The 11,618-nt window shown below is 30.5% G+C and overlaps 1 protein-coding gene across 2 annotated transcripts in view; it reads right to left on the reverse strand.

Annotated features, from left to right (window-relative positions):
• Positions 1-8,801, reverse strand: part of LOC148281726 (salivary peroxidase/catechol oxidase-like) — a 38,622-nt gene extending 29,821 nt beyond the window's left edge. The window contains exon 1 of one of the 2 annotated variants that reach the window (XM_088226260.1): positions 8,560-8,801. In XM_088226260.1, the coding sequence (XP_088082386.1) occupies positions 8,560-8,666 (107 nt within the window). In that variant the 5' untranslated portion in view covers positions 8,667-8,801. Of the gene's footprint in view, positions 1-3,326; positions 3,504-8,559 lie in introns of those variants that run through there. The other variant, XM_088226261.1, reaches the window with a different exon arrangement.
• Positions 8,802-11,618: the final 2,817 nt, after the last annotated feature.

An 11,618-nucleotide genomic window follows, 5' to 3' on the forward strand; every position in this document is an offset into this window, starting at 1 on the left:
ACAATATTTTGAGTTTGTCCAAATTTTTTTGTAGACAAGGACTGGATTCAACTCCCTGGGGAGCTGTTTATATTAACATATTACAACAGAGATGAAGAACATTCAAGAGAAGGTAATATAGAAGTCTAGGCATCTACAGGGCTTATGACCTGTCAATGGCTGGTTTAAGTGGCCACTTTACACACTGGGTAACATTCACCATTCTGCCTATATTTGAACATCTATATTCCTTCGATTCTTTCATCTGTTGATGTTTGTGAAGTTAAAGAGCTGAAACCTTTATTTATGCGGGTGAGATTCATCTAATTGTTTTATTCAACCTACATACTAGGCAACGCCTGAAAATGTTATTTTTTCAATTTCTATACTTCTTCATGGACCAGGTGGATTTCTCAACAATAATTTGAATTTGTCCAAATTTTTGTAGACAAGGACTGGATTCAACTCCCCGGGGAGCTGTTTATACTAACATATTACAACAGAGATGAAGAACATTTAAGAGAAGAGAAGAGAACATTTAAGAGAAGGTAATATAGAAGTCTAATATTTATCATGCCAATGCATTAGTGTATCATTTCCTAATAATACAGTAAAGCACTAAACGTCTTTAAACTATTTTTATAATACTTTAGTGTTGTTATACCATTTAGTGGAATTTAATATTTTATTTTTACTATTACTTTGAAAAAGTAATAAACAGAGAAAAAAATTCTGAACAAAACTGTATAGGTACTTTTCTCAAAAATGTCTTTTTTGAATGAGAAGTTAACAGAGTTATCTTCAACTGCCTATAAAGAAAAACGGAAATTTTTGTACGAAAATGAGTATATTTGCATGAACATTTAAAGTATCTTTTTCGGTAATCTATAATTGAACATGTTTAGAGGAAAAATTGTATGCATTTCTGCTTTTTATACAGAAACTTAATTTTACTTTGTAGTTAAAACTGAAGATAAGTGTTAACTTCCCATTGTTATCGGAGCCATGATGCAATTTTATAATATTATTAATTTAGTACCTATGGTACAAAATAACAAAAAAGTTTACAAAATGTAAAAAAATGCACTGCCAGTGTTTTTGATCGGGAGCCACCTGCGATCGCAACTCACTTCTAATATACTTATAGCTTTTCACTCATAGAAAAAATCAATCACTTGTTATTTTATGATAGATTACCGTAACAATTGAAACACGTGGTTTATAAATATATATACCGTTATGGCTACTTTAAATTCACAAAATTTTTCCACAGGTATCATTTTAAAACAACACCTTTGAGGGAAATCGTACAGCTATTGAAATACGGAACCGTAAATTGACATGCTGAAGGCGAAATCATTAGTGATACCAGTTCGTGTTTACAACCAAGAACCAGTTTTAGATATTTACAAAGATGGCATTCCTTAAATAACAAGTCGACATTCTTCACTGCATTATTGTCAGATAATCTATATTCGATACTGATCTCTACATAACAATCAAGATAAAATAGAAACAGGCTGAAAACAGCCTGTATTTTAGTTCTGAAATAAAATTGGGTGAATTTATAATATATTTTGCATATTGAATACATTTTATCAATTTATTATTACATGAAATAAACGCCTAAATAATAAACAGTATAAATCACTTCATATTTATTTTATTTTATTAATTTATTGATTCAAAGTTAACTAGTTTACATAAGTGCAGTACAAACGCTGCTCCAAACCACTATTATTTTACAGCCAAAACATTTTTTTAATGCCATCCCAGAAAAACTTTATAGGGAAGTTCAGCCCTACGGGAAATTGGATATAAAAAATGCATTTTTACGCATGGTAAAAATTGTATGGCAAAAATTCTTAAAAATGTACAAAATAAAAAATAAATGGTTTTAATAAAAACAAACTACTTTGCATGACGTCGCTAGTTCTTCCGAATCAACCAATGATAAGAGAGTTGAGATAGATAGGTTTATGGTTAGTAAATTGACCAATCAGCAGAACTCTAGTGTGTTAAGTGAATCTACTTAATAATTGTGATTTTTTTGCATGACTTCGGTGGAAAGTAACCTTTATTGTTTATTTTAGAAAAAAAAAATAGAAGAATGGACTTTTTACACAAGCAATTCGTATGTACCTTTAAAATGTACAAATAAATATACATTTTTTATTTTTTTTTATTTATTCATATATTTTCTCTTACAAACTATAATTAATAATAAAAATAATATGACCTCCCTGGGATTACCCGTGCCGAGGGCACTTAACAATTTAGTTTTTTTTAAATATTTTTCATTTAAGAATAAACAAAGAAGACTAACATAATAAACAGAGATAATTAACAAAATGTTCGGACAGTTTTAAACACTACGTATTTATGTTTATAATTAATTTATGTACATCTATATTATTTTTATTACAAAACGCACAATGAAAGAACAAAAACCTAACATAAGGCAAATGAGACAATCCATTTTACTTCTACCTAGCTCCGCTATCCATTTTTTGATAGCCTTTTTAAAAAAAATCTCGTTACTAATTGTTTTAATAGATAGTGGAAGTAGGTTATAGATTTTAATTGAATAATACTCAAAATCCCTTTGTCCGAAAGTGGTACTAAATTGTATTTGTTTAAGTTGTCTTCGTGTTGAGGATCTAGTGATTATATTATTTGTATGTGATGTATTGTAGGGGTTATGTCCTTCATTTAAGTAAGAGTAGTTTTTGAATCTGTAAGTGAGTATTGTTTTAGCGTATAATATATATCATCAATTTTTTTATTTTTTTTAAATTTTATGTTGTTAATACACTCATCTTTTTATTTTTATACCAACTATACTTCATAACACTGTTCCTATATTTTATTTCTTTATATTGTGTTTTTTTTTTTTTAATCTATATTGTTTATATACTCATCTTCTTTTTTTATACCAACTTTACTTCTTAAGTCTGTTCTATCTTTTGTTGCTTTATATTGTATTTTTTCAATTTAATGTTGTTTATATACTTATATTTTGTAAAACTTTCATGTATGTAAAAGCCTTATGGGCGTGAAAAAATAATAAAATAAAATAAAATATATATATATTATACGCTATTATTATTATTTTTATTACGCTACATATAATTTGATCAATTTGATGTTTTGTTTGTTTTTCTTTTAAATAACTGATTCACCACAAAGACAAAGAAAGATAATTGTCTTTTTCTTTGTTCAAGGCGGGGATTGAACCCACAACCTATGGTTTCATTGCACCGTGGAGGCCGGCAGGAATGTCTTCTTTTGCACCCCCTGAAGTTACAACCACCGACCGTCACCGACTATGTGTATTTATTACTTACATTTTTTCCAACAAAACTTATTTCACTGCACAGTTACTCACTCAATAAATTAAGAAAAGCACATTCATTATTAGTTTTAGCATATCCATTGATCAATGAGCCATAATTTTATAATGTTCTTAACGATTTATTTTAATTACATATACGCCAGCACGTTCGAATGGACAATATTTAACTGAAGCGTTGTGTATTCTTTGTCTAACAAGATGGATCCTACGTTGAACTTTAGAGTCTTATTATCTATGCTTCCAATGGACACATCCCCAAAGGTTGAGATAAATTCTCACATACAACATGATAACCCCTAGTTGTATAAAATATTTCAGATAACGCAAATATAGTAAAATTTACTACAGCAAAAAAAAAATCATTAATGAACCCCCGCATCTTCCAAATTTATCGCCACAGAGGAAAAAAAAATGGAGAGTGGAATTCGAAAGTCTAGGCATTTACAGGGCGTATGACCCGTCATTGGCTGGTTTAAGTGGCCACTTCACACACTGTATAACATTCATCATTCTGCCTATCTTTAAACGTCCACATTTCAACATCGAAATGTTCACAGCTGGACGGATGAACACCTTTGCTGCCCTGCCCTACTTCGCCAAAGAGCCTGGAGCCTATGGGAACGCCTGAAAAGCTTCAACAACGCGCTTCTCAAAGCCACTTCTGCAGGGTGGATCCATTCGCCCTTGTTCGAGCGATGGCGGGATATGCTGAGACCACCATAAGTGCTTCAAATATAAAATTTTGTTTTATATGGTAAAATTGGCTCCGCACTATATAGCCATTTTACTGGAATATTTTAATTTTTTTTAATTCCTTAACCCTTCTATCTTTTGACTTTTGTGAAGTAAAACAGAGTTATCTCCAATAGGGTCTTTTCACATTAAAAAAAACATTATTATTATTATGGATAACTTATATAGCGCCATTTTTGTCATATAATACCTCAAGGGCGCTTTATAAAGTGAAGTGATAGTCATGTTATGTCTCGCCAGGTTAATGTAGTCATCATATGCTTTTTCAGGTTGGTTTAAAATTTTCTCCAGCGTAATTTTTCAAGTGGTAAGGTAAGTCATTGTAGTGTTTAAGTCCATTGTATAGTATTTTTGACTGTTACCTATTTTTAACTTTCCCCATTTAATATCCCAGCACGTCTTGCTGCTACAGAGCGCATGGACGGTTTGGATTCTAGTTCCTCGTCTTCAATTATGATATATAGGAGCTAGATTACAGCGCGTCTTGCAGCTATAGAGCGCATTGACAATAAGAAATCTAGCTCCTATTTACATTTTATTTATTTTTTATTTGACAATGAAGTTTAGAGTCTTAGTGATATTTTAAAAAATGAAATGAAAAACAAATTTATAAAAATAGAAGATAGATTACAATAAGTCTTGCAGCTACTGAGCGCATGGGCAGCTGGAATTCTACACCCCATTTACGAAATTTCGATATTTGATAGTTGATAACATTTACCTACTGAAGCTAGATTACTAATCGTCTTGCAGCTACAAAGTGCATGGACGAGTGAAATTATAGCAACTTAAAATTATCAATAAATTTACAAAAAAAACATCGAGTATAATAGTAAATTTTTCAAATGTTTTAAAAAGTTATTATGATATACAGGAGCCAGATTACAGCACGTTTTGCGGCTACAGAGCGCATGGACAGTAAGAAATCTAGCCCCTATTTACATTTTTTTGTTTGACAATGAAGTTTAGAGTTTCGAGTTAGTTTAGAGTTCATAATCCCTGTAAATGCATAGACTTCCATATTCCCTTCTTGAAAATATTTTTGCGCTATGTTGCAACAAATTCAGATATCAAAGTTTGTTCATCAACTCAAAACATCGAACATATGAGAGATTTAGACTTCGTAATACCGAGGTAGATAGAGGTAGTAGAAAAGTTAAACATACCGTTTCGAAACACACCAATGAAGATAGCGCTTGTTATCGCTCCCTGGGTGTTTTTTTTTATTGGCCTTCTAAAACTAAAATATTATACTTAAATTTATATTTAGTGTTTTTTTAAATAAAATACTTAAGTTTTTAATATACTTGTTGATTGAGGTAGATAATATCTAAACAAGATGGCCTGTAGATAGGTTATTTATCAAAATTCCTTCAGCGTGATTTATTATTGTAAATTATTTGAAGGTGAGATGGTTAGACTTACGCATTAGATATTTGTCAAGGCTAACAAAAAGTATTGCGGAGAAAATATAAATAATCATTTTTTATCCGTAACTAAATACAGGTAGAACAATGTGCTCAACTCTGCGCAACGAAACAAATAAAACAATGCAATACAACAATAAATAAACGATAACGACAGTATTTTGAGTATGTCTCAATCATTGCAGAAAAGAACAGGCAATCCTCAGTATCGCAATTTGCTAATTTGTACATATTAAAATATAGATATTTATCGATGTTTGATCTCTCCGACATGAGTAATATTTTGCTGTGGTCAATTAAGAAAAAACGAGTAACAGTGTTGTGTATTGGCAAAAATAAATAAAGGTTTCATAAACTTAATACAATTTAAATGCCAAACAGTGCAAAGGAGTTAGAAGGAACATACATTTTTCAGTACATATAAATAAGCCTTGTGCATAATAAGGTAAAAAATAAGCAACTTGTAATTTTTAAAAATACAATCATCATCATCATTCCCTTTCCGCACCTAATGGTGGATAGGGCACTGCATTGGTACACCAATCGCAGCATATCTTAGTGATTTTTGTTACGTCAAGGTAAGATGATCAGTCTTGAGCTTCAGGTGCCAGTCCAGGGACTATGAAATATTCTAGTGTTAAAACACCGTTAATATGAATATTTTATGTCAACCATGTCGGGAATCGAACCCGAGACCTCTTGCATGGTTAGCTAATGCTCTGACCACTACACCATAAGTCGACAATAAATATAATAATAATATTTTATTTAGTTTAGTTTTTTTATATTTTACTTTTTGTGCTGTTACATGTTCACTTAATTGCCATACTTACTAGTTCTTTGCTCAATGTACTATTATTGCGTTTCTTAAGATTATTTTTATTATTAACTTTTTAAAATCATTCTTATGTTGTTGAAATTCCATTTGTCGATGCGTTTTGAAGCTGCAAGACTTTTTGTGATGTTAGCTATCATATTATTTTTATCATATTATGTAAATGTTATCAAATATCTAAATTTAGTAAATGGGGTCTAGAATTTCAACCGTCCATGCGCTAGTAGCTGCAAGACTTGTTGTTATCTAAATTCTAATTTTATAAATTTGCTTTTTATTTTGTTTTTAAAATATCACTTAAACTCTAAACTTCATTGTCAAATAAAAAAATTGAAAATAAAAATGTAAATAGGGGCTAGACTTCTTATTGTCACGCTCTGTAGCTGCAAGACGTTCTGTTATCTAGCTCATATATATCATAATTGTAATATATCATAATTGGAGACGAGGAACTAGAATCCCAACTGTCCATGCGCTCTGTAGCAGCAAGACGTGTTGGAATATTTATTTATTGTACAGCGCCCTTGAGGTGATTTTCACAAAAATGGCGCTATATAAATTATCCAAACATTATTATTATTATTAATATGTAATAATATAACGGCGGCCTCCGTGGTGTAGTGGTCAAGACACTTGACTCGCATACGGAAGGTTCCGGGTTCGATTCCCGGTGAGAACACAAAAATTAAAATGTGATTTTTCTCAAGCCTGGTTATTCTGTAATGTAATTCACCACTGTAATTGGGCCTCCTGGCCTGTTGTGGTGCAAAAAAATTAAATGAAAAAAAATAATAATAACACAATTAAGAAAATTAGGGACATGATTAGACATTCTGAAAGCGGTGAATGGTTTGCTTCAATCACTTTGATAGCTTTGCTCCATAGAATGACAAGTTAAAAATTTGATGTTTTGAGTTATATTTATTTATATATACGCCCAATGGGCATTTTTAAGAACATATTTATAAATAGAAAATTATTATAAAGGAAAGTAGAAAGACACCATTATATATGGTAGACTTGGTGGGAGTGGAAGCAGGAGAGAGGTGTTTATAATTGAATTTGATTCAGTGATCGTTTGAAAGAAGACAACTTGCTATCAAAGAAATCAAGACTGGTATGTTTGTTGGCAGACCTAAGAATTCTGGGCATAGGGGAATGAAAACCATAGTTAGTTCTATGGTTATCGGTATGAAAGAGTAAGTTTTGTCTGACGTTTCTAGTTGGTATATTAAATTTTATTGAGCTCAGTAGTTCAGTTTTTAATGTATTACCCATTATATTAAAAAAGAACTCCTTTTTAATTCCACAAAGGCATAACTCTTAAAAATTATTGGTTTTCTCTTGTAAGACAGGCGTTTTCTTTAGGAAAACAATAAAATTAATCTATCAACTCCATAACTAATCAAAACATTGTGATAATTTGCTTCTTATTGTTTCTAAATGTATACAAAAAAGCATTGTTTATCTTTTAAATTTTTACGCACTATGTTTGTACTTAACTGTATATTTTTTGTAAATGCCCCTTGGGCGTATTGTAAAATTAAATAAATAATAAATAAATAATTTGCATAAACAACCTGAAACTCAAACTAGTAAGCATTGTGTTTATTTTATTACATTTTATTAAGTTTGTAAATCCACACAAAATGTGTCCTATAAGGGGTTAATAGAGCAATAATACACATATGTATTTTTAGAACTAGCAGTAACTACACTAATAATACTTCATTAAACCATGTTTTTAAGAATACATGACATTGGCTTTACTTAATCACACTTCCAACTAAAAAATAAAGCATATTTGTGATCTTTTTACATAAAAAACACTTCGTTTTTAATAAATCTCAGCATTGGTCGGTAGAAAAATTGGACTGAGAGAATTTTACGAGCTACCTACCACTGACAAAAAATGTAAACAAGAACTTTCTAGAAGGAAAGCCGCCCACCCAAAATAAAATCCGTTGAGGCCATTTGTATAATTGTAATGCACAAGATACCGATTGATTCCACATTGTAAACAGAGGATTTGTTTACTATAATCTCGAAATCAAATGCCGGCAAGTAATTAATTATTCATACTTTTGTAAACATGCAAAAAATGGCATGAAAAAATGGCATGTAAAAAATGACAAAACAATAACAACCCTGACATTTTTGCAAAGGAATTTATGATTCATGCGAAGGATTAATAATAATTGATGACTTACTTTGGATGGTCACAATCTTCACATTTTAAGTTATCCTTGCACTTATCTGAAGGCCCTTTTATATTCTTCAGCGCCGATTTTCCCTCGAGCACCCGTTTAAACAGCATAATAATAGTAATAAGATTTGTTGTTTACGACAAATGTCACGATGGTTTTGAATATTTGAGTAAATCGCCACGGTTGCTGTCGATATTTCTCTAAAGAAGCGATATTCCATTAGACTCGAACGACACAACGCTTCTGTTGGCTTCTGTTTGATGTTGCACTTTTGTGAGGCAAACTTGGTTATGTGATGTCTCCTACACAACTACAATAATTTTACCACTACATTCCCATGACGCCTAAAAGGCCGTAACTACTGCACAAATTTTCAAAAATTAAAATTCAATGTAAATATGCCTGCAAAAACATATTATTTTAGTATCCCATTACACTACCACACAAATGTATTTAGTATTTTACTGTATCTTGAAATATCTCTGTATTTTAAAATTGTACGTTATGGGTATATTTTTTAAAAACACTTTATTACATAAGAATACGCGCGTTGTCTTTAATTTTGAGTACAATTAATGTAATTATTTTACTAAAGTAATAAGCTTTTTTCAAAATTCAATCAAAATGTCAAAAAAGAAACATGTGAGTTGCCATTTGCCATGGAAGATGGAAGAAAGTAAAATCATAGGTACTAGGTACCCTAAAAAATACATCATTTTTGTTTTGTAGGTACCTTGCTACCTACCTATCCATTTTATCTATTCTCAATGTGCTTCTCGCGAAAACCAGCAATTCTTAAACTGGTTTAATAAGAATAATTCATTAATTATTAATAATAATCTAATCTTACATATACCATGAATTTAGTTTAGTTCAATAATTTTGCCATAAAGAAAAACATAATTTGTCTAAGATATATACGGCACAACGAAAATAGCTACCTCTTTTTTCGAATAATCAATCGCTTTTAGGCTCTTACTGTGGAGATACAATAGTACGCTTATAGAGGCCCTGAAATCACTTGCAGGTAGCAAAATGTGTTTATATTACCTTTATATTTTTTACTCACACACTTACGTTAAATACGCATTTGATACTTACAGACTATTTACAGTCACGGAACAGCAATTCATCAAAACTCGTGGCATTCATAGTGATATCTCTTTTACACTCAGCACCAAAGAAAGGGGACAGGACTAATACTCTCATTCACTTGATCATTATTTCCATTGCAAACTTAAATACTACTTTAAGAACACGCTTTGACCAGATGATCACTGCGTGATATTTCACGTGATCAGCGAGTGCAACTTTGATAGGTACTGTTTTATTACATAGATGCTTGTAATCAGTGGGGTAATAAATATAATAATATAATATAGGATTTGACATGAAAATGCTTTACGTGGAAAACGACAGATAATAGGTTAAATTGTATTTTTATATGCAATGTGTTCAAACAAATTAAAAACAATAAAAAATGATTTGATATTTGATAAATAGTATCCATATCGTACCTAGGTACTATTAGTATTTAATATTACATTGATTCAATAATACAGGTACACCTACAAACACTTATACTGAAATTAACTAATAATAATGGGGACCCGTACAGCAAAGGGAGTTATCAGAGTTTTTTGTATCTTCAATTGTCTGTAATGTGAAACTGAATTTCTTATTAGAAAATGTGTGTATTTTTATGATTTTTTATTTAAAACATTTTGTATTACATGTTAACGTACTTCATATTTTTACTAAAATATTCACACTATCGTTTCAAAGGGTTGATTTTACTAATAACTTTGTTATCTTCTCAAAGTAATCCGGCCCTGTTACCTCAAATGCGTAATTTATTTTAAATTGATGATTTATTACACAAATAGATCTTAAATGAGTCGCTGAAAAACGTTTCTAATTGTTATAATATAAAAATGGAAATAATTGTTTTGTTTCATAAAAACAACAAAAGAAAAAAATATATTCGTATGTAAAATGGAGTTTGGAGATACAACTTTTCTCCTGTAGCTAAATACCAGGAAACTTATTGATGTTGAAGCCAATAATTCCTCATTATTATCTAATTATTCATCGTTTTAAATATCATACTAAATTTTTATAATTTGGTACCTAAATTATAAATTGATAAAGATATACACAGTGGCTTTATGAATGGAAGATGATGTATATAACAACAATATTGTTAACATACTGTGGTGCTATTTGTGAAAACCTGTAATTGGCTTATTTGTTTTGTTTTTATATATCATAATTGTAGCTGTTGGTTATCCGAATAAAGAAAAAAAAATAGAAAAGAATAAAAAAATTAAAATATAAAATAATATATTGGCTTTGCCAAATATTACAAAAAATTATGTCTGAACCTTTAAACTTTTTCTACGTATTCCTACCTATTTGTCGATCTCCAAAAATATATATATAGAGCGAATGGCTTAATTAATCTACCTTAAGGGCCCCATCCAACGAATCGTTTTTAGTATTTCTCTAATTTCTTGCGATCAAAGCCTTGTAAATGCCTAAATTTCAGTATTCCTCTATATTCAGTATTCCTCAGTATTCCTCTATTCCCCCATAGACCTAGTTCCCGGACCCGCGTAGAGACATATCATATGTCTATCTTTTTTATGCATATTTTTTCCCCACCATAATGAATTATGACTGATAGCGAAATGTTATTAGAAATAATAATCGAATTAAAACCATCAAATAAAGCGTACAAATGATTAGGTAGCTTACCTGTACGTAACAGAGATGATCGAGGTACGCTGCATTTCGTTTACCAATGTAGTACCCTATGCACCATCGAAATCAGATAGTAATACGATGATGATGATGATGAATGTTATAGTTTTCAAGAAAACATTTTTTCAATCCAATTTCGGGTCGCACTAAATCTTCCTAATGTCATATATTACCTGAGATGCCAATATTTTTACAATATTCTCCTCGTAGTATTAATATATTATTTAGTTATTCAGATATTCAAAAAAACAACCAATTACAATTTGTAAAGCCCTGAGTTCAATTTTTAAATCAACAGT

This window comes from Micrasema longulum, unplaced genomic scaffold (assembly GCF_059751315.1).
Source record: "Micrasema longulum isolate JH-2025_06_02 unplaced genomic scaffold, ASM5975131v1 h1tg000416l, whole genome shotgun sequence".
In the NCBI taxonomy this organism is placed as follows: domain Eukaryota; kingdom Metazoa; phylum Arthropoda; class Insecta; order Trichoptera; family Brachycentridae; genus Micrasema; species Micrasema longulum.